At 42.2% G+C, this 24544-nt stretch overlaps 1 protein-coding gene and 1 long non-coding RNA gene across 3 annotated transcripts; one reads left to right on the top strand and one right to left on the bottom strand.

The window, feature by feature from the left end:
- Positions 1-643: 643 nt before the first annotated feature.
- Positions 644-7324, bottom strand: LOC103634197 (uncharacterized). 2 transcript variants are annotated; one of them, XR_002263522.2, is made up of 11 exons: positions 6862-7324; positions 3107-3281; positions 2751-3031; positions 2460-2661; positions 2164-2376; positions 1911-2078; positions 1712-1821; positions 1523-1632; positions 1192-1435; positions 1010-1112; positions 644-943 (listed from the first exon to the last, which is right to left on the bottom strand). It is a non-coding gene; the product is annotated as an uncharacterized lncRNA (long non-coding RNA). The 2 variants fall into 2 exon arrangements; XR_002263521.2 differs by having other exon boundaries at positions 1712-1824; positions 6862-7323.
- A 610-nt stretch (positions 7325-7934) lies between these two features.
- On the top strand, positions 7935-9800 carry LOC100216653 (uncharacterized). Its single transcript, NM_001143064.2, has 4 exons — positions 7935-8684; positions 8825-9028; positions 9121-9312; positions 9437-9800. Exons 1-4 carry the CDS (start codon positions 8121-8123, stop codon positions 9665-9667), a joined length of 1191 nt encoding a protein of 396 aa, NP_001136536.2. The 5' UTR covers positions 7935-8120; the 3' UTR covers positions 9668-9800.
- Positions 9801-24544: the final 14744 nt, after the last annotated feature.

Raw genomic sequence — 24544 nt, 5'->3', positions numbered from 1 at the left:
TTGTCTATGCACATTTCTACTAGAGTAGTGGCATTTCCTCCTAGTGTTGTTTGTGTGTATAGTTTGTTCAAGTTTCAAAATTTATGAGGTATAGTTTGTTGTAATTGTTTATACAACAAAAATGGCAATTATTCTTGTTATTGTGCGAGTTATCCTTTGTTCATGGTTTATATATTACACATGGCTTTCACTACACCAAAATGCTTAACTTCCTAGTGCCTAAACCGTAGGAAGTTAGAGCTAAACTCTCGGAAGTTATAGAAACCGTCGGAAGATAGCTAATTCCGTCGGAAGTTATCCTCTCGTAACATTTTAGTCGGAAGTTACGCTAACTTCTGAGAGCCTTCCTAGAGCTAAAGTTCCCTCTCGAAAGTTAACGGATAACTTCCTAGAGCCGAGCAGTCCTCTCGGAAGTTAATGTTTGACGCCGTCCGTTCTGCGCTGACGCCGTGTGAAGGCTAACTTCCGACCGTTTTAATAGTCCTCTCGGAAGTTAAAATGACCAGCACAAAAAATGTAATTTATTTTTCATTATTCACCACATTAACAGCCACATATATCACAATATACAAAAATGACAGCCACAATATACGACATTAACACCCACAATATACCACATTAACAGCCATAATATACCACAATATATTTAACAACCACAATATATCACATGTCACATATAAAGTCACAAAAGTCTGGCCAGAACAATCCACAAAAAAGTCTCACAAGTTACATCTGCCTCGATATAACAATTCATAATAGTCTCACAAGACACAAGTTTCAAGTCTCACAAAACACATAGAATGGAAGTCCACTACTGTCGATCAACATCAGGAATCAGCGAAGAGTGATGCTCGCTACCTCCACTGGCGAACAACGCATTGACAAAGTCTAAGCCATCATCTTGTTGCTGCACCAGCAAGGTAGCTAGAGGGGTCTCATATACCTGTACAAATGACATTCATGGAGTTACACCATAATATAACAAGTAAATGATGAAAAAATTGCATACCCAATGTTCGGTAGGTGGAGGTGGAGGTGAAGGCCAAGGAAAATGTATGGGAGGTGGAGGTGGGGGGCATCGGAACCTGTATCCCTTGGGCTTGTGCTAGTTGCTACCAAATTGCCGAACACATTAATGTTAGTGTTTTAAATCAATACATAACTTAAAATGAAAGGTCTTTTTGAACTTACTTGTATCAGTGCTTGCTGTTGTTGAAACTGAGTAGCATAGTATTCTTGTTGCGCAGCATGTTGCCTCAAGTATTCCTCCTGAACCCTTTGCCGCTCCTGATGTTGCCTAAGCTCTTCTCGTAGTTGCTCAACTTCTGTAGTATCCTGAGTAGAGCGACGGGAGCTACGAGCAGCAGACCTCGACAAACCTCCCCTCTGAACCGTCACCTGGCTCGAGTCGATGACGTTATCGAACATCGAGTACCTTCAAACAAGTAACATCACAACAGATTCAAAATAAATGTATTGTACTTAAACCGATGAAACAAGATAAGGTATGTAGAGTCCATACCTTCCATGGGGTTTTCCACTACTTGCATACACAGCCTAAGGATCAATAGATGCAGTCCTCCAGTCATAGTCCGATCCATGCTGACTAGACATCGCCTCACCATATGCAGCCTGCATACAAAAGAACAATGCCATCTTACATACAAAATTTCATATGAACAAAATCTACCAAGCATTTCAAAACACTCACCAGACGATCTGTTGCCTTTTGGCTACACAACACATCTGGGTTTACAGGATCTGGTCCTCTGTGCCCCCTCAGGTATACTTGAACATCACTGGGCACTACACCACTGCTAGCTTCTTGTATGTACATTTGACAAACATTATAATCAGAAATTACAGCAAGTCAACTACAATCAACAAAAAATGAAATAAATTGCACTTACCATTTGTTTTGGCAAACGAAAGTGATCATCACCTCCATACTTGTGATACGACTCGGTTCCACGATTGGAACTTTGTCGCATAGACTTTGCCTTGAAATCATCCGAAGCCCAATAACGGCATAAGGCACGCCAAGCAGCATCATTGGCGGCTATCCATGAAATCGAATGCTACGGAAACACAATTCATTTACAAGTAATTGTATCATATACAAGCAACGAAAATTTTTCTAACACAAGCAAAAACATCAATTACCTGAAGAAAATCTTGCTCAGTCATAGAAAGTCCATACTGTGACGCCTCGCTCTTAGTGGTTGCACGTCGTCCTTCACTACTCAACATAGCTTGATTAATCACCTGGATTCGAACATAGTACATCATATCCGCAACAACATCTGCCGCGTTCCTATGGAACACGGACTGTGCATGCTCGGTATGAGTATCTCCGTCAGGCAACTTATAATGTTTCTGAAAAAAGAAACATAGTCAAGAATCCATAATATGAATCAATCATTGAGTTGATAACTTGGCAAGAAGATAGATAAACATACCCAGAAGTCGTGCCAAACTGCACCTTGCGCATTCCCATATTACGCGTTAACAGTAAGGCCGTATTGATCCCATCTTGTGACAGGGACCTCAATACCATTCTCAATCACCAATCCAGGCCATCTCATACGACAGATATTGCCCAACACTTTATTTACTTGCCTTACACGATCTTTGCCGGTGAAACTACTATCCACCCAAGCCCTAACAACACAAGCACAATTGTCAAATTCAAAAAATAATCGTTTATCCTCAATGTGTAAGACATAAGAACAAAGCAAAGATGCTCTTACCCATCTCCAGACGGTATTATCTCAACCTTGTTAACTGGTTCTTTAGGAGGGGGGACCCAACTAGTCTTTCGTGGCTTCCGGACCCGTGAAGACACTCCAACTCCCCCGCTTCCAGAACCTCCTCCACTAGCTCCCCCAACTCCCGACCCTCCATCTCCTGGCCACCCACTTGCATCCTTGGGCCATTCATCCCACTCTCTCTCCGCCTCCCTACCCTGGACATCCTCAACATCTTCCACTTGTATCCCCTCCTCTGTCTCTACCTCATCTTCAGACTCATCCTACAGAACAAAATTAATAATTTAGTTATTCGAAATCATACAAATATTATATTACAAAACAAATATATTGGTTACCTCATTCCTTAGTACGCCGACTGCCTGGCCCTGCAACTCTGGAACATGCTCCAACAAAGCTCTACGCCTGCTCGAGCTTGAACTAGTGCCCTGGAACACTAAGTCCTCCTTTCTCCCAAAAATGGAGGCTCTCCTCGCTAGTCCCTTAGCGAGCTGCTTGACCTTTTTAGACATCCTGTTATTAAAACAAAATCAAATTAGTAAATGAGCATAATGTAAATGAACATAAAGTAAATGAGCATAATGTATTGAAATGAACAATAAATAAATAATTACTTTTTAGTCCTATTCAAAATCAGGGTCAAATTGTTTTCTTCGATTAGATGTTATCTTCTTTGACTTTCGTTTCCATTTTTTGGGACTTACTACATCTTCAGGATCTCCCACTAATGATTCTGGCAAAACCTCAGTATTTATATTAAAATTGGCCGGAAGTTCATCTTCTTGGTAAATTTCTTCAACTTCCGCCTCGAACCATTCACCCTTGTTGTGTAACTGTTCACGAGGATTAACTTTGTACACTACCCATGTGGCTTCCAGCTTTCTAGATGGATATGGTATGTAGTACACCCAGACTTCATAGTCAGGGTGCCCCGATACACCCAGACTTCATAGTCAGGCATGTAGCCATATTTGCAAAGGTGCCCCTACAGAGTTCTCTTGTCTTGACATCTACAAATCCGACACATACTACATGGACAACGCACATCCGTGCCGGTTCTTGATATAGCAAAAGCACGATCAACAAAATCCTCTGTCTTTCTTATCCAATCCACCGAGGGATCATTCATACGCCAACCTTCATACATCCATCGACGGTCCTCACCCACCATATTTGATGCTAAAATAGTAGAACACATGATTCATAAATTTTTTCCGGTACTAAACGCATATCGATCGTGTCACTACATCTATAGGAAAAGATAGTTCCTAAACCCACCCATGAGTGACCGATAGAGCAACGATTTATGATGAGCAACGAGTCCGAACGAAATTTCAGCAACATAACCCTGTTGTTCTCCATTTGCATGCCCATAAATGGTGCAATAGAGAACAACAGGGTTATGTCACCGAAATCTCGTTCGGACCCGTCATCGTCATAAATCCATAGCTCTATCATCCACTAACAGGCTGTCCAAAAAAGGGACAATTCCGGACCGATACGAGTCATATGTGTATCATGTGACTCGTGTCGATCCGGAATGGGCGACATATAGGTTTCACAACACTACGACAATTTTACAAAAATATTACTAACATGCAACAAACAAGAGACTAACATAATTAAATTATATGCACCACCTAGCTTATTAAGTTAATTAACCCTATTAACATAACTTTCTACGGTTTAAAAACAGTTAACTCTTGGAAGTTAGTATATTTAATATAAAAATATACAATACAAACACTCGAAAGTTATCTGTAGCGATGCGGAGCTCGATGGCCGAGGATGGTGCTGCGTGGAGGGGAGGCGGCGCTCGGCGCAGGGAGCGATGAGCCACACGGGGCGGGTAGCGGCCGGCGCAGGGAGCAGCGAGCCCCGCGCAGGGCGGTGTTGCTGTGGTGTTCGGCGGGACGGTGCGAGCGGCCGACACGGCGGGGCAGGGCTGGCGGGGAGCGGCCGACACGGCGGGCAGCGCCCGGCACGGCGGGGGAGCGGCCGACGGGGCAGGGCGGGGCTGGGAGCGGCGGGCAGCGTGGGGCGGCCGTCGGGGAAGGGCGGGGCGAGGAGCGGCGGGCAGCGTGGGGCGGCCGCCGGGGAAGGGCGTGGCGGGGAGCGGCCGGCGAGGAGCAGCGTCGGGTTCGGCCGGCGAGGAGCAGCGTCGGGTTCGGGTAGTAGGCGAGGAGCGTCGGGTTGGGCAAGAAAGAGACGACGTCGTTACTTTAAAAATGTAACTTCCGAGAGCCGCCAGTTATCCCCGTCGGAAGTTAACAGGGCGGGGCCCAGTCCGCAGCCGTAAGAAACCCTACGCCTAACTTCCAAGAGCGCCAAGTTCAGCCCGTCGGAAGTTTATTAACTTCCGAGAGCCCGTCGAAAGTTTACTAAACTTCCGAGAGGCTACAGTTAACACCGTCGGAAGTTTAGTTACTTCCGAGAGGCAACTAGTGCCTCTAGGAAGTTATTAACTTCCTTCGGTTCTCGATAGAAACCGTAGGAAGTTATGAAGCCGTAGGAAATTCAAAGTTTTGGTGTAGTGTTTTAGTTCATTAATGTTTGTTTCCTATGTTATCTTTATGCTACCAATATGAGTGACACTTTAACACTCTTGCTCTAAGTACCAGCTCTGAAGTTCATCTAATCTTGCTTAATTGATTTGTTTTGGTTATTCAAGTTTAGCTACCATATAATCTGAATGGGTTCTGTTGATGAGTATATTGTAGGTGTACTGAACTAATGTTTGTTCTCTTCTTGTAATGAAGTTTGTAGCTCTGAATGAAAAGTTCTTGTTATGTATAGGTAGACTAAATTTTAGATGTATGAGACCACTTTAATGACTTTGTGGAAATAAAATTACTTGCAATAAACTAGCATGCACCACTATCTCGTTTAAATGGTCATGGTACCAATTTACATGAAGATAAGATGTAATGGGAGCCTTAAAAATGCAGCATGTTCAAGTACTTGTCAAGGAGTACAAAACATGGAGCAAATGCTCTTATTCTACTAGAGACACATCATGGTTATCTAGTGGACCTTTAACTACACCCTACGACTGAGGTAGATGAAATCAGCAACACACAAAAACTTGGCCATGACAATAGCAGAATGATTCACCAGATTTCAGGTTCGTGACAGAGCCTCTGTTATATTAGCACAAGGCAAGGACGATGACATATCAATGTATTATGTGTTACTTATAGGTGAACAAAACAATTAGGGGAGACCATCTACAAATTCTCCACAAGCATATCAGTGTCATCTACTAAAAATGGTAAGTACAAAATCTTGAAACATTACCCTATGGACACAACTGCTTGTGTTTTTCGTATAAGTCACCAAACATCCAAATCAACAAAGCAAAAACTTTCATTTGCAAAGAATTTACAACGCATCATACAAATAATAACTGCATCTTTCGTTGACTCCCTTCACAAACTTTTTTTTAGAAATGGTTGGCAGTGATCCAAGGTTGTATGTGTCCTCTAGTTCAATCTTGTGTGCTTAAAAATTTAGCAAGAAAAAAACAGATCCTCAATAAAACATCAAGAGTTCTATTATGATGTTGGAACATAAAATTAGCAAAATTGAAGGTCGGATGCTTGTTTACTAGGCTAGTTTGATGTTGTAAATATTGGTGTATTTTTTGTACTAACTCGATTAACAATTAGAGAAGTTTACAACATTGTATTTTAAGTTGAGACAACTAGTACTATGCATCTAGTAGTGTTGTTGTAAATCTATTGTTTGTAGAGCCTTCAAAAAATAGAGGGATTATTGAGTACTGAGACAAAGTGTAGTTTTATGGGTTTTTAAGCTGTTGCCCTCAGTTTTGCTGGTGTCCTCATTTTTACCCTTAGTCGTGTTTTATATCACGAATTCAATCAAATATGCAAGATAATAAGCTGTTGTGCACCATGAAAACAAGTCATTACCTAGTTACACCCATGACCATAAAAATAGCAGACAAACGCAACACATACCAAAAGCAAAATAATCATTTGCATTTTCTTAGTAATTTCTGTGACTGAATTACCATTTTCTATTGAACGTTTACTTATGGGGAGGCACGAGGAGAGCAGAGAGACTCGCTAACCTTGGGAGTGACGGATCGAAAGGAGGCTCCTTTCCCCTTCTTCTTGCCAGGGCCACGGCGAGAGGACACAGCTTTCCCCGTCGGAGCAACGCCACTGCCATCCTGCTAGGACGGCGACTGGCGCGGTGGCGACTAGGAGGAAACTACCGTGAGGCGGAACTCTCTGAGCGGGCGCGGGAGCGAGGGGCGGATAGCGAGCGGATGCTCCTCCGCCAGATTTGGCGGATGGCGACGATACGTTGTAACTTAGTAGACCTTTTAGCATCCATTGCTGGATGCGTATAGGGGATGAGCATCCGATAAATTTAGCGGACAGAACCCTTTACAGGGTATTGTTGGAGACGATCGAGAACATATATTGTGCTCATGAACATGTGTGCACATGTGGTGCATGTGAACTAACAAAGTTTGCGAAAATTTTTGAAAAAAATCATACATATTCTTTCCACCCTACTCCAATTATATACAAAATTTCAAGTTAAAATTCGAAATACATAAAGAGTAATGAAAAGACAAAATTTCTGACATGTTTGGATTAGAAAATCGTATAAATTTTTCTCTTTTTTATTATAGCTAAAGTACAACGAATTTGAATTTAAAATTTTGTATATATTTAGAGTATGGTGAAAAGAGTATGAATGGTTTTTTTTTAAAAAAAAATTATAAACTTTGTTAGTTTATTTTTACCAAGTGTATACAAATGTTCATGTGCCCGGTATATGTTGCCGTTGGAGACCCTCTTAGGAGGTGTTTGTTTGGGATTATAATCTGTCTAGATTATATAATCCAACAAATTATGAACTAAGTGTTAGTGTTAGTTCACAATTTGTTAGATTATATAATCTAGACAGATTATAATTTCAAACAAACACCCCTTAATAACCAAGTTAAAAGACAGCTCCAGCTTACCGAGTAGCCCAGCTAGCTTGTGGCACATACAGTTCCTCACTAGTGCTGTGTTGAAAAGCAACAGCAGCACCACGTCTGGCAAGAACCCGATGTTCTTTGCATCAGATCAGAGGCCAAGACATAAAGCTCCCAAAGCATCCCAATTCCCTCCTCTTTAATTCCCCTGAAACTTTAACAAAAAGAGCAAAGCATAATCCATTCCTTAGCCCAGTACCGACTGCCGTGGCCGCCGCCCATTCAGTCCCTTCAAACTAGTTGCAAGAACAAATGCGAACGATACAGATGCTCACCACCCACCTGACCAGCTGACCCATCGCAGAGGCCGGCGGGCGTTGCTGAAGAACCCAGCCATGTCGTCGTCGTCGTCGTCAGGTCCAGCGAGGGGGAGCAGCGCTAGCGCGGGCGAGAGCCTCCGGAACTCGTGCAACGACTTCGCCCGGACCCTGTCTCGGCTGCCGGCCAGCATCATGGAGGGGCTGTCGAGGTCCATCCCCCGCCGCGCCCCGAGGAGGAGTCACCCCTCGGTTCCCCACCATCTCCTGCCGCCGCCGCCGCCTCAGCTCGTCCCCGACGAGCTCTTCTTCTTCAGCGTCTTCGAGCAGCAGTACGGCGGCCACCACCCCTTCTTCTACGGGTGCCGCTTCGCCGACGCCCTGCGGGCCGCGCGGAGGGAGGGCAAGCTCGTTTTCGTGTACCTCCACGACCCGGGCCACCCCTACACCGAGCCCTTCTGCCGGAGGACGCTCTGCTCCGACGTGGTGGTGGAGTTCCTCGACGCCAACTTCGTGTCCTGGGGCGCTGTCAGCGGCAGCGGAGAGGGCCCTGGCATGGTAGCCTCGCTGCAGCCCGGCAGCTTCCCGTTCTGCGCCATCGTCGCTCCCGTCTCCGATGAAAGCATAGCAGTCCTGCAACAGGTAGGGACCTCGTCGTCTTGACTCTTGAACCATCGGCAGGGTCTGCAATGCATGTTCTGCCTGCAACAAGCCAACAACTGTGTTTTTGAGCCCGTTCGGTGTTTGTGCCAAGTGGTAATGGTCTCCGTCCGTGACTGCAGATAGAGGGGCCAGTCTCACCGTCCGAGCTGGTGGAGATCTTGCAGCGCACCATTGACGAGCAGCGCGCGACTTTCGGGCCCTCCGGCCCTGTCGACCAACCTGCAGCTGCCAGATCGGCAGAGGAAGAAGAGAGGAGGAGATCGGCGCAGCGGCTACGACAAGAACAGGACGCTGCTTACATGGAGTCCCTCCGGAAGGACCAGGTAGTCTTTTCTTGTCATGGCAGCACATGTCTAGTCCCTCTTGAATTGAATCCCCTGCTCTGACGAACCTTACTCAACTCTTTTGGCTGCAGGAAAAAGAAAGATCCAGAAAGAGCCATCAACAGGGAGCTGCCATTGCCATTGCCAAGCCGAGAGCAGGTAACGAGCTTCGCCCAAGACGTGCAGGCCAGGCATCAAGAGAACCTATCAAGACGACGACTCAGATCAGAGCATCCCCTCACAAGGAAACTGCACCTTCGCACAGAACTGAACCAAATACCAAGGTAGGGTAACGCGGGCACCTTAACCGCACGTGTCGTACTCTGGTAGATTATGCATGCATACTACCGATTCTCTGGTCTAAGCTATATATATCAGTTATTATATGAACTGTGCATGCTTTTGCAGATCCTGATAAGATTTCCCAACGGTGAGAGAAGGCAGCAGAGCTTCCATCACACGGACACCATCAGAGAGGTCTACAGGTACGTGGACTCCTTGAGCATAGCAGGCATTGGAAGCTATCAGTTCGTACGAAGCTACCCAAGGAAGACGTACGGTCAGCAGCAGCTGGGGATGACACTCAGAGATGCAGGTTTCTACCCGACCGTGACATTGTACATCGAGCAGCTTCAGTGATTATACATAAACTTCAATCAAATGATGCAATTGATATATATATCTCTGGAGATGTGTGGAAGAAAAAACAAGACAAATGTCTGTATATATTATGTGCCTTATAATCAGTTATAAAAATCCACATATTTCACTTAGCTGAGAACCTTGTACTACTGGTAATCCACATATTTCACTTAACTGAGGACCTAGTACTAGTACATATTTTATACTAGACTCCACTTTTCTTTTCTTTTTTTCTTTTTATTTGAAACTATACTAAGTTCTCCAAATTGCTAAAGACTTGAGCAACTCGTACAGTCAAATGGAGATAACTTACTACTAGTGCATCAGGCGTGCCCATGCGCGCGTACCAAACAGCTATGTCAATTATTTTTTTATAGTTAGTTTCAGTAAGGCAATATATTGAATCGGTAGCAGTGATTACATAAGTTCTACTCAGTCTACATTGTGTTTCACCAATGCGTTGTTGCAAGAGCTACAGATTACATAGAGCATAGGTTAAACTGGCAAGGTTTCATCAACTTTGTTTTATGCGCACAAAAGCATTTGCGCTCCAAAAGTGACATGGTCGTCATAGGTAGTAAAGCAGAGATGAGTATGACATAAACAGATACTAAGCTAAAGTAGTTTCATCAGCCTGGTTATGTACATAAAAGCATCCACGCTTCAAAAGTGACAATGTTCGTGGCAAATACGCAAGGCAGTTTTCTGTACAGGAAAAAGAAGGAAAGATTAGTTGTTGTTAAAGAGTTTGTGAGGTATTCTATTGTTGCGCAAAGGTTATAAATGATAGTGAAGAATAATGTGCAATTTCTATTGATTAGAAGCTGTGTAGAAAGAAGATTTGTACATAATGTCTCACCTTCATGAAAATGACGTTGATTTACCCGTCGTCGCTTTCGGGCTCCGTTAAACCTGATCGTTGTATCTGAAGCTGGCTACTTTTCATCGTGTATATGGTCTGCAATGTTAGAAAGGACTATGATACATATTGTTGAAAGAGAATAAGCATGTTTGAAACATTATTTTTTTTGTGGGGATGGTAGATCTTTTGGGTTAGGGTGATCTAAAACATGGTTATTATCCTGTAAGTCAGTGCATAAGAACTGTTAGATATTGTCTCTAATGTATAACAGAATTTCATATTTGGTTTCAAGTATGTGAAAATATTGTTCTTAAAGAAGAGTGAGGCAGGAGAGGTTTGTAGGCCGGTCTTGAAATTAGTAGGGAAAAAATAGATTGATGTAAGATATACCGGATAGCTTTGTATAAAGAAAAGAAACCAAGGTGTGCTTTCATAAGAACTTGAATTCAGATGATTTAGGTGTATAATTTTTTGGATGTCAAAATTGTGTAACATGATGAAGTTATAGGAGGAAGTAATGGAAAGTACCGAGAAATACTTTGATGATAATTAAACTGTAGGAGGGAGTAAACGATTCATGAAAAAAAGAGTGGAAGCTAAAAACATCAGAGATGCGGAATAACAACAGTTTGTAGGAATTTCATTTCTCCATTCGCATCTAAAATGAAATTTTAGCCATTGGAAAGTAAATATTGGAAAGTTATGTTCTGTTAAAGTAAATGTATAAGAACTGTGGAACAATGTGTCTAACAAAATTTCATGTGTTTTAGAATATGTGAAATAGTGATGATTCTAAAACAAAGATAGGTAAAAAACATGAATGGGTAGAAGACAGTGAGTTAATTTTTTTGTTACTTTCATATATGTAGTTTATTAATTGTTGAAACATGTTTCAATGGACTATGTACTGCACTTTACGTTTTTCTTTTCTTTTTCTTTTTTCCTAAAAGAATAGTACATAGCTATGTAAATATGGGAACATGTGGAATTGAAATGAATTGAAACAAAGCGGTGTTTATTTATGATTGTACGAAGATGCTTACTTCGCTTTTTGTGGCTGTCTGAAATACTACCATTGTTCATTTCCAATGTGCTCTCATAAATTTTCTTCATTTCGTCTTAATGCAAAGTAGTATCACTGAACCTAGCAGAGAAAGCATAGGATACTTTTCTATAGATCTTCTAAATTGCACGAAGGAAAACCTCAATGTATATAATATACATATAGGTATATATATACACTTTTCCATGTACACTATATATGTATATACATGCTTACATAGATCAGTTATATACTGCATATATAAATAGATAATTATATACACAGATTTCCATGACAATAGGGGGAAATAAAAAATGGAGGGGCATTAACCTTGTATGTTATTCATACTAGAGGCTCGATACAGACAATATATATGTGTGTATATATCCAGGTATGTTTGTATATAGGAAATATAGTGGCACTAATCTCTTATGTTATCCCTAGGAAAAAATCCGAGACATAAACTTTGTATGTGTGTACATGTAATTGTATGTTTATGCTTCTATGTATGTACATCCATGGTTGCCTAATTTAGCTATGTACTTTACAGGTGGTGTATTATGTAGTTTATTGAACAAAGAACCTCAATGCATAACTAATATGGCCACTGTTTAACGAATGTTCTTTGAACCAAAATTCCTTTAATTTAAAGAACCGGGTACATCTATAACAATCAAGCATTAAAATGATATGGGAAATAGAAAGGAGAAAAAAAAGAAGAGAACTGATACAGTCCCTCTCAAACCATCTAGAATTGTTTGATTATTACTTTTTAAAGAAATAGTCTCTAGGAATTAATGACACTATTTAGGGAAATGAAAGAAAAGAATACGACTTCATGATTAGGATGGTTGCATAAACCACTCTATTCTAGGATATATAAATGGTAAACACTAAATTACTTATCAATTGTGTCCTCAAATTCACAGATAAAAATACTGCAATATGCATCTATAAGATATGAACATATTTTTTGCTAGGCTGTAAACTTATCTCGTACAAGACACGATGGGTCAGTATGGCAAAGAGAAGTCAAGTGAGTAAGTAGAAGATTCAATAAACACATGGCTGAAGATCCGTGTGAGCTAAGCCTTAGCTTATGTGGTTTGGTGTTCTCGAGAACATAATAAGTTAGTAAGAGTAGTGTTGGTCATTGCAAGAACTATTTGCATATTAAACAAATTAATTTCTATGCAAATTTATAGGCAATTGAATTAGCAGGGAAGGCAAATAACATACAGAGAAGCCATGATGAACCAGTATGACAAAAAGAGGTCAAGGGAGCAAGTAGAAGGTTCAATAAACACATGGCAGATGGTCTCTGTGAGCCAAGCCATAGTTTGTAGGCAATTGAATTAGTAGGGAAGACATATAAAACATGGAAGAAGATCCATTTGCAAGATTGTAGGCAATTGAATTAGTAGGGAAGGCATATAGAACATTGCAGAAGGACCATCATTCGCATATGGAACAAATTGATTTCTATGCAAATTTGTAGGCAATTGAATTAATAGGGAAGGCAAAAGGCAATTACCTCCTTAGATAGATGGTGGATAGATGATAATTCTTGCACGTACCGGTACCACCAAAAAGGGACAAGATTGCTGATACAAACAATTGGCAAGTACAATGTCAATCCCGTTTGGAAAACATAATGCTAATACTCCTATTATTTTGATGCAATCTACAGAATATAAAGCAAGCTATTTTGAAGCAGGAGTCGTAGAAAGGCCTGCTTACGCATCTGAAAACGTTGATTGCTTGTTGCATGTCCACGGAGTTGCACTGCATAAGAAGGGGATTAGAATCTGTTGGGGGCCTTCGTCCTCCGAAGGTCCTCAAAAACGTAATTTAACAATGTATTCCAAGTATGGCATATGGATAGGTACCTTCGGACTCAGGTTAAAAGCATACACGATGAGAAAAGCATGATCGTGACGAAGGTTGTTGTTGCTCCAAAGCTACGCACAAGGGAGCTTCGGCTCAATGGCGGAAAAAGGAACCGACTTAAAGGGGAAAAGACTATCTAGTCCTCATAGATTTGTCTATAAGTCAATAGTAAATATAAAGGACATGAATGTAATTTCTCACTGGCTGTGTCCTGTGCCTATAAATAGATGAACAGTACCCCCGTACTGTTCACGCTGACTTGTATTCGCTCTTGCGTCACGCTTGTATTTTTACCTTCCATCAAGCCGAAGGTACCTTTTGTAATTCAATATTGTTTATGTCTTTCTAGAATAATATAATGAGAATGAATTAATAATGTTATATGATTGTTTATGTTGCCTCTTATATTTCATACACTTCTACTTATATTAACATATATCACATTGATGAAGGTATGTCCTTCATAACCTTCGTCTGAAGATCATTATGTCCTAAGGGAAATAATGCTTCGAAGGACGAAGGACATTAACATTTAATATTTTGTGTTGTTTTGTTCTTAACTCATAGCGTTTGAGAACAAGTCTCCAACATTGGCGCTCACCTCCGGTGAACTCTTTTCGACCACCTTCGGCAAGCACTGACCTTCGTCATGCCGCCGAAGAAAGCTTCAGCGACAGGGGCTACTGCACTGCAGCCACTGGACCCAAACCAGGAAACTCTTTCTCTCCGAGAAGCTCGAAGCCAGAAGAGGAAGGCCACCAGTCCAACACTCCAGGAGGAGGAGTTGGACCAAGAGATCAGGGACATGGAAATCATTCGTCAGCAAGTACAAAGGAAGAAGGAGAAGATGGCACGATTGGCTGATCTTCAAAGGAAGATCGATGAAGCTACTAAAGAAGTGTGCCATCTTGCTCAAGATGAACAAGATCGAAGGCCCCAACACAGGGAGCTTTGTCAAGAAGGCTTGTTCAACGAAGATGGATGGTATGATGATTTTAACCATGATACCTTTACTTTTGATGATGCTTCTCCCTTGGCAGCAGAACTGCAGGCTACCCCATGGCCCCCATCATACAAGCCACCTCAACTTCCCATGTATGATGGGCACTCAGATCCAAAGCAGTTTCTGATGAGCTACGAAGCAACTATATCTTCGTATGGGGGCAACACCGCAGTCATGGCGAAGTTCTTCGTCATGGTAGTCCGGAATGTAGCCCAAACATGGTATTCTTCTCTTCGTCCAGGGACCATCACGTCGTGGCAGAAGCTTAAGGACATGCTGGTGACTAGTTTCCAAGGCTTTCAGACGAAGCCAGTCACAGCTCAGGCCCTGTTCCAATGCACGCAAGACCACGAAGAATACCTTCAGGCATATGTCCGCAGGTTCTTGTGACTGAGGGCACAAGCGCCCACAGTGCCCAATGAGATTGTCATTGAGGCCATGATCAAGGGTCTTCGGCCAGGACCTACTGCTCAATATTTCGCCAGAAAACCCCCACAGACTCTGGAGAAGTTGCTTCAAAAGATGGATGAGTACATCCGGGCTGACAATGACTTCCGCCAAAGAAGGGAGGAAGCTTACAGATTCTCTGAGATGACCAGGGGCTTTGGAGGACGAATTCATCTGAGGCATGTAAGGTCGATCCACAGCTCCAGCCAGAGCGATGACAAGGGAAGCCAGCCCCAGAGGTCATAGTACACCTCACAATCTTCAGGGCAACAACACAGCTCCTTCAGGCTGCCAGCTCCAAGGGGCAGAGGTGCCATGGGCTTTGGAGGAAGATTTGGGGATCAACCCAGGAAGATTTATTGCTTATTCTGTGGTGAAGACAAGGGCCACACTACAAGAATGTGTCGAATCACCATTCAGAAGCAGAAGGAGATCGACGAAGCCGAAGCTAGGCAGAATCAGCTGTAGCAGGTCTTGCACACTGCTTCGTGCCACTCTCCCTACATACCAGAGTATGTGGGCAATCATCCCATAGCTTCTGCTGCTTCGGCTAGCCACTCACAGGCTTCCTAGCCACAACTCCCACCCCCACCACCACTACAGCCGACCTATTCTCGAAGCCAGCCAGAAGGGCGCCAGTACTCTCAGTAGCAACGTGAAGTCATGGAGGAATCTGAAGCTCGCACAGTCAATAGTATTGTGCCAGAATCAAAAGCACATTTATTGAGCGATATCCTACCCCTGAAGTACTTTTATGTTCTATGTCATTTTGTTTTTCAATAAGGAACAAACAGTGCAAAACTAGTTTTAATTTCATGTAATAGTTTCACTTTTATCAGAATGAAATATGTCTTCAAATAATTACGAAGCTCAAAAATTGCTAAAGCTCAAAAGTCGTTCCTAAGGGAATGTAGAGCTAAAAATCGCAGCCAAAGTTTCGCCGAAGCTACAAAAAGCCGCTCCTAAAGGAGCACAGCGTAAGTTTTGCGGAAGCTACAAAAAGTCGTTCCTAAGAGAGCGCAGTGTAAGTTTTCTACTCAAAAGTCGTTCCTAAGGGAATGCAGAGCCAAATACCACCAAAATATAAGGCGAAGAAGTTCAAAAGACGTTCCTAAGGGAATGCAGAACTTACACCGAAAAGTCAACGGTGATACTGCCGAAATAGAAGGCGAAGAAGTTCAAAAGACGTTCCTAAGGGGATGCAGAACTTACACCGAAAAATAAGCGGTGAAGCCAAAAAATAAACGACAAAGAAGACTTCGGTTATTCCTAAGGGAATGCAGAGATTGTGTGTTTCAATGTGGGCGTGTGGGTGTGTGTTTTCGGCATAAGCATCATATTTTGCATCATATCATCATATCATCCCGCATAGCATCACATCATACATCATATCGCACCGATGACACGAACCAAATACGAAGTCGACCTTCGGAGATTGCTTTATAAAAAATGAAAATGTGCCAAGGCACAAAGTAAGATGAGAAATACAACTTCATTAGCTCTATTGCAAGAGAAGGGATTCCTTGTTTATGAAGCATGGATGTTTGTACGAAGGTTGGAAATTTCTACGAAGCATGGTTGTTTTTACGAAACATGGATATTTCCACGAAGCACGGATCTTTTTCTTTACGAAGCATGAAAAGAAGGGAAGTTGTTTTTTCGCCGGAGGCTCAAAAACGGTACGGTACGTATATAAAGTTTCATGCATCGCAAAGAGCTGAATTACAAATAATTTACATATTAGATTCAAAAATATGCACATCGAATATTACAGTATTGTTACAGCAAAAGTTACATTGATCATCTAGAAATGTTTTTACAATGAGTACTAGTCCTCTTTCAGGACCTTCTCCGCAACTTCATTTAACAACTTGTTAACAACTTCGTCAACAATAAATTCGGCCATATTGATGATCTCTATTGCTTTCTTCGTTTCTGGGTCGGCCAGCGGGTCGAATGGTTCCGGTGGAGGAGGTAGCTCAGCTGCAGTAGAAAAAATTAATCAGTTTGAAGTCACGAAAACAAACGTCGAAGCTAAAAGCCGCAAAACAATACCTATCCGTCTCTCGCGTTCTGCAGCTTCCTCAGCTTTTTTCGCTGCTTCTCGAGCGTCATGAATAACTTTTTTACTTTTCTTCATTATTTCGTGAGCCATTTCTCAGCCACCATTTTCTCAGATGTCAGTATAAAATTTTCCGCCCATTAAACTTGCTTCGACTGAGGGATCCTTTGTGTCATCCACGGAGAAGGCAGCTCCGGCCTGGGCCAGAGTTTTGATATGATCGCAACCTGCCTTCTCCAGGATGGCTGAAATTTCTCTTGCACCAGAGAACGCGCAGACATCCCCGTGATCGCTTAAAATTTCTTCAAAAGCTTCGACCTCTCCGCTTATCCATTTGATAACACCTTCAGGGTCACCTCGTATAAAGTTATCTTCGTTGGAATAGGCGCCCACATTGGCGAAGCTAGCCTTTATCTTCTCCACGCAGCCCAGGGATTTTTCGAAGCATCTTTCTTTGGATGCGCGAAGTTCTTCAACTGTTTTTTCTAAATAATTTTTCCAGTATTCACTAATATCTCGGTTGGCCTCTGCGAGACCACATTTTTCTTTGGCTTTGGCCAGCTGTTTCCGAAGGTCTTCGATCTCATTCTTTTAAATTTCAGCTTGAGCTTTGAAACTAGCTTCATCTTCTTTTACTTTGTCCACCAATGAAAGTAGAATTTTGTCTTTTTCTGTGGCTTCGTTTCTCAGCCTGATAACCTCTGTTCGAAGGTTGTTGAGAGCTATAGTGTAGCTCTTGTCTTCAGCATTCTTTTGCGCCCTTAGGGCGTTGCTAAGTATTAAGCCCTGCAAGAAAGAATAAAAGGATTAACATGAGAATAAAAGACTTCATTCTAGAGTTTATAAGCTTCAAAATTCACAATTTTTGTACCTTCAAACTGTTGTATGCAAGGCTAACTGCGAGGTCGGCCTTCGTCATGGCGCAAAGGCCAGCTTCGAGCTTTGGAAAACCCATACTTCTAGCCATCTCCCGGCAGACAGATAATTCTTTATTGTCCGGGAGACAGTACAAAAAATCATCTTCATTCGTACCATTAAACACTAAGGCCCCCTTTGGATACTTCAGTTCGTGGGCACAATGTTTGGCTTCAAAAATTTCTTCTTCGGATAATCTTTTTCCCGCAGCATGTCGAATGATATAATCAAAATCTTCGGAGGGTGCTTCGGGAGTAAGGGATTCGGCTTCTTTGGCCACACTTTTCTCAAAAGCTATATTAGTATCTGGAGTTATTCCTTCGCCCCCCCCCTCGCTCGGTTGTGGCAAGCTTCGTCTCAGCAGGCACTGTGGGCCCTGCCTCGGTGTCAACCTAGGTTATTATAGCTTCAATTTCTACTTGCTTAGAATCAGCTTTGGGTTGTGTTTTGTCAGCTTCGGCAACCTTCCTCGTGGGAGCGGGACTTATGGAGTCGGTTGTTTCCAGTACATCTAATACATTTACCATCATCCTTCTCTTAGGAGTCGTGGCAGAACTCTTTTGTGCCTTCAGCACTGTTGCTTCTGATGAAGGACTTAAAATCCCTGGCATCTTTATTACTCCTTCAGTTTTTGACCTTTCAGCCTTGTCTTTGTCAACCTTCGTTCCAACTAACTCAACCGAAGGTTCCTTCGGCATTATAGCTGGCTCTTCAGTCCTCTGCATGGGAGGAACATTTTCTTTTCTTTCGACAGCAGAAGATGTCCCTGCACCAAACTCAGGAACCACGGTCGGTTCAATGTAATGTGGCCGGTGGGTAAGAACCTTCAATTTTTTGCCCTTCGGCACGGGCCTATCTGGGTTGTCCGAAGCAGAGGTTGTCCTCTTTTTCCCTTGTCCCCACAGCGGGTAGCGGTAGTCAGGGTATACAAAGCCGATAGCGTCGAAAACTCTGTTTATTCTCTTTTTTCTCCGACCTCCGAAGGCTGCAGATAGTGCATTATCTTCTGCCTTGGAATAAGGTCCAAGCAGCTCATCACTTGTAACTTCGATGCATTTTAGCCAGTCATCGTTTGGCTCATCGAACTTATCCCCATACCTGAATGTATACTTCAGCCGGACCAGTTCACCTTCGCTAGACTTGGTGATGGTCTCCTTCGGCATTTCCCAGCTCTCTACAAGCAGCCATACTCTGAATGCTATATGCTCCTGAATTAAATCTCTTGTACCAATGAAAAAGCAGACAGTACCGAACGCCTTCTAACACGCTTCGGCGGTGTCATCAATTTCAACCTTCGGCTTTCGGAGACCGAAGCGGGACCATATGGGGCGCATGGTAACCTCCTTGATGTCCTCCCTCGTTGTCAAGTCGTTCTTCACATAAAACCATTCTTCCATCCAATTTACGGGCCATCTCTTCCGAAATGTTGGCACTGGGTGGCTTGCGTTGGGGCGGGCGATAAATCAGTAACAACCGAAGTTGTTGTGATACTGCTCTATACCCATGGCCTTTGTCTCATACAGAAGTTCGTGCATGCTGCAGAAGCACTTCGCGCTTAGCTCTATCCCTTGGCTTCTTACTGACCAGACGAAGACTCCCATTCTCATTATGGCTTCGGAGGTCAACTGATGAAGGAAGATTTGGTAGGTTTTCAGCACTTCAACTACAAACCTGCTCAGCGGGAACCGAAGCCCAGCTTTGAAGAAGCTTCGGAAAACCACAACTTCGTTCTCCTCACGCGTAGGAACGTTGTTGTCTCCGCCAGCCCTCACAATAGATATATCCCGAAAGTACCTTCCCTTCATGTTTTTGAGGTGACTTTGCTTGATGGTCGATTTTCCGAAAATTGCATGACTTGGTCTCCAGGGTCGATCCTCAGAATCTTCGCCCCCCACTTTCCGCATCATAACTGTCACTGTCACCAGTGTCTTCAGACAGGCCCTCCAGTATCTCCTTAGTAATCTTCTCTGTATTTGATTTTGCCATTGACTCGATAAATCCAGCAATATAGGGATTCACAGCCTTCTTATTCTCAAAAAGCTTCTCCTCTTCAGTCAGCTTTGTCTCAGCAGCACCCTTCTTCTCTTGAGACATTTCTCCTTCAGAAATGACAAAAATGCGTCTTTTTAACCGAAGCTCAGAAAGCTTAAAAAACTAGCAAGCGTTAGTGAGCAAGAGCTATGAAATTGAGAAAATAAAGCAAATGGCACAAGCAGCGTATCAAATGTGGTTGGTGTGAGTCCTGATTTATACGCCCAGCACGCTCCAAAATGGAGGGGCCCCGTCCGTCATTGACTGTTGCTATTCTAGCAAAGGGAAGGTGTTTTTCGGACCTTCGGCTTAAGGCCTTCATCCATGTCGCAGTCTAAATTCATTATCTTAAACAAATTAATACTGCGAGGGGCTACTGTTGGGGGCCTTCGTCCTCCGAAGGTCCTCAAAAACGTAATTTAACAATGTCTTCCAAGTATGGCATATGGACAGGTACCTTCAGACTCAGGTTAAAAGCATACACGATGAGAAAAGCATTATCGTGACGAAGGTTGTTGTTGCTCTGATGCTACGCGCAAGGGAGCTTCGGCTCAATGGCGGAAAAAGGAACCGACTTAAAGGGGAAAAGGCTATCTAGTCCTCATAGATTTGTCTATAAGTCAATAGTAAATATAAAGGGCATGAATGTAATTTCTCACAGGCTGTGTCACGTGCCTATAAATAGATGAACAGTACCCCCGTACTGTTCACGCTGACTTGTATTCGCTCTTGTGTCACGCTTGTATTTTACCTTCCATCAAGCCAAAGGTACCTTTTGTAATTCAATATTGTTTCTGTATTTCTATAATAATATAATGAGAATGAATTAATAATGTTATATGATTGTTTATGTTGCCTCTTATATTTCATACACTTCTACTTATATTACATATATCACATTGATGAAGGTATGTCCTTCATAACCTTCGTCTGAAGATCATTATATCCTAAGGGAAATAATGCTTCGAATGACGAAGGACATTAACATTTAATATTTTGTGTTGCCTTGTTCTTAACTCATAGCGTTTGAGAACAAGTCTCCAACAGAATCTAAACCCCCACACAAAAAAATAAGTTTTCTGGTACAAAGTAGTGACAATACAACCCCAATGTCCAAATGTGAATCCCCTTCAATACTAAATGACCGACCAAAAAGAAAAAAATCCTTTTTTTGGCCGATGGATGTGACGGAGGAAGAACTTAAACCCTAAGAAAGAGATTTCTGGAATGATGAAACCCAAAAGACGGACAAGGCCATTTGTACATATAGGGAAAAAAATCTGAGAAGACAATGTCTACCACATTTGAATATACAGTAACCATTCGAACCGTACATGCGATTTCACTGATTAATGACAGAAAAACGCAAATCTTGAAACGATTTGTGATGAAAGTCATTGATTACTTGAGGCAAATTCAAACCCAAAACTGGAGATAGCGAAGAAACCTTGATTTGAAGCACGTTAGGTCGAAGAACAGGAACCCTAAAACAAAGGAGGCGACCAATCAATGGCAACAAACCGGATCAGCAGCTACGAGCAGTGCACAACAAAGGAGGAGCGTGGACGAGAAGGACCTGTAGGGCACGGCGGAGCATGACGCTAGGATGAACAGGCAGTGGAGTGGGCGGCGATGTCCATGTCGTACAACGCGGGGTGGAGCGTGGTGGGCGAGAGAGACAATAGATGGGAATGAAGGTTCGAGAGTCCTATATGGAAAGGAAACCAGAAGAGCTCAGACGTTGTTGTGACCATTGATCAAATATCGGATGGCTGAAAATTTGTTGGCTGACATGGACAGCATAATAGACGCCGTTTCGAACCGGCTTTGTAATATAGGAAATAACTTGTTGATAACATATCACTATTTCAGCTGCAGACCAATCTATATAAACCGTGCAAACAAGATACATCATAGAAGTGGAAGAACTTATTAAAATTATTTTTTAAAATAGTTCTCTCATGATTCCTAAATATTTTTAAAAAGTTTTTATATTTTTATTATTTTGTTTTATTTGCAAGGTTTGCACGAATAAATTAATTTGCATGTTTCTAACTTAGTTGGGCCAATACAAGCCGGAACATGTACGAATATGGCCCACTAGTAACCGGTTGACAACCAACATGGGCCAGCTCGAATCGTGGATGTTAGAGCATCCTGTAAAAAAAGTGACTCTAAATTTGTATTTGGGGAGTTGCTAAACAACATGTTTTGGAAGTGAGAAAAAGATTAGTCTCCAACAGATTCTTATATTTAGAAACTAAATCAAATTTATATATCTTTTTGGTTCAAATAAGATCACGGCCGGGCTAGAGTCAGTTGTGCTTGTTCATTCACATGATACACCAGACTGGACCTCCCTCCACGATTCTAGTAATAGGCAGGGAGAAATTGGTGCAGCCAAGCTAGGCAAGCAGACAAGGGACACAAAGTAAAGCAAGTCGCCAAGCAAAGCAAGCAACCTACAGGAGAGGAGAGATTAAGAGCCCGTTTAGCATAGCTTCAACTCTGGCTTTTCTCCGTAAAAAAGCTAGTCTTGCCAAACACTTTCTTTTTAAACGCCTTTCTGCACAAAGCACCTAAAAGGCAAACCGTTTTTGTACCATGGAGAAGAAGTTACAAATAGTAGTTTCACATGCTCTAGTTTTGGCTCTGACACAGTAACACTTTAACTTAGAGGGTGTTTTAAAAACTAGGATAAGTCATTTCTACCGAATGATTTACAAAATGGCTTCATCTCTACCAAAAAAAACTGCTTTTCAGGAAAACCAGAGTTAGAACTATTTTTTTGGCAAGGCAGAGCCAACACAGATCCTAAATAAAAGCAAGGCAAGGCAAGCTTTTGTAGGGTGTTGATTAGTTAAAGAATCTACATTAGTTCCCTAAAAAGATCCCTAAACTCGGATTTAGTAAGTTGGTAAATAAATATTGGGAAAACAAAAATAACTTTAGCCTCCACAGTTTTCTAATTTTTAGGTTGTTAAATATTTTTAAATTATGCTAACTCGATGGTAAATTCATCTTTTTCGTAGCTTAAATCATTTAAAGTGCATCACTTGTACACATGTGAGAATTCAATGGCAGGCAAGTGATTTCTCGGTATGATTAATGAGCGAAATAGGCTATTGAGAGTGTGAACATGATTTTTTGTTACCATCACCATAAATTAATTTTAAAGAATTTTTGTGCACTAGTGGAGATGCACTTAACAAAATGCATTTAAACCTGCTTAAATATCGGGTCGGGTCAAGGTTAGGTTGTAGATTATTTCACAATGCCTATGTCCGATTGGGTTGTGGGTTGTGGGTTGTGGGTTATGGTTTCCTGAAATACCAAACATATGGTTTCCAAATAGTTTGAGAAGCTTCTACTTGTTCACTGTCGCGTTTTCTGCTTCAATTGTCAAACAGATGGTTTCCAAACAATTTCACTCTCACCGTAGAAGGCCATCTCAATCGTGCATTTCGATCTAGCGGTTTAAAGGGTAGGGTAGAGTTTATCTAAGGATGAAACAAGCCAGATGTGTAACATGGGACAAGGCAGGGCGAATCTACAACACGGGCCACATGCTAAGGATTAGATGCTGACCGGAAAAGCATCTTCCCCAATAATAGGGGTGTTTCTAAAACATCCAAATTTTATGACAAATCTAATATTTTAATATAGATGTATATATAATTTGGTGTTAATCTTTAGTCAAGTTGTTAAGTATATTATTGAAGATAATATTATTTTTTGTATATTTCTTGCACTATTGTCTCCCTACAACGGAAAAGTTGAAAAAACATCCGAATCCGAATAGTATCTGTATCCGAACTTTTATATCAATTACTTATAAAGATATAAAACAAATTTGAGATTTATTTGTATGGATACTTGTGGAAAAACTCTAAAGACATCCTCTTCTTTGCGTGCATCCGTAGCATCCCAACCGAGGTGGGACCACGGGAGACAGTTGGATATGGATAGGGAAGAGGTAAAATAAATCTTAAAATACGTGGTAGTTAGTATAAGATAGAGATTTAGAGTGAATATATGATTGTAGAAGATTTTGAGATTTTGGCTGACCACAATAAAATATTTTTTAGGGTACAAATTTAAAGTTGTATGAGTACGGTCAGCATAAACACGAGTCCACCTCACCACCTGTACACAGTGATCTGAAACGCGGAACTCGGCTGCTGCTGCTCTGCGCCTCCGTCTGTGTCTGCTGGGTTGGGTACTTTGTTGTCTGTCAGGGGCAAAGCATGCATGCAGCAGACCAGGAGCGGGTGGATATGCATGATTCGGCTCTGCAGAACCATCCTGCAACTCTGAACTCTGACAGACGGATACTGAACAAGTGGGCATCTCTGGGCCATGCAAATTCGGCCTGCAAAAGTCCAAACCGCCATGATCGCTCTCGGGGATGAATGATAAACCGCACTGTGCACGCTGCCAACTGGTGACCGGACCCGTCCTGTCAACACTCAGCAGCAGCCCGTCGCTTTTGTGGTGGTCCTCTCCCTCATTCAACCAGTTTCAGAGCTCGATGGCGCCTCGGGATCTTGGCTAATCATTTGGTTAGTGGTGCGTTAAGAGAAGGAATCTTCAGTTAATTGCGTCCGGGTTGTATATGCCCT

Source organism: Zea mays, chromosome 7 (assembly GCF_902167145.1).
Source record: "Zea mays cultivar B73 chromosome 7, Zm-B73-REFERENCE-NAM-5.0, whole genome shotgun sequence".
Classification (NCBI taxonomy): domain Eukaryota; kingdom Viridiplantae; phylum Streptophyta; class Magnoliopsida; order Poales; family Poaceae; genus Zea; species Zea mays.
Note: the sequence above shows the minus strand (reverse complement) of the source record. Positions and strands in the feature narration are given on the sequence as shown.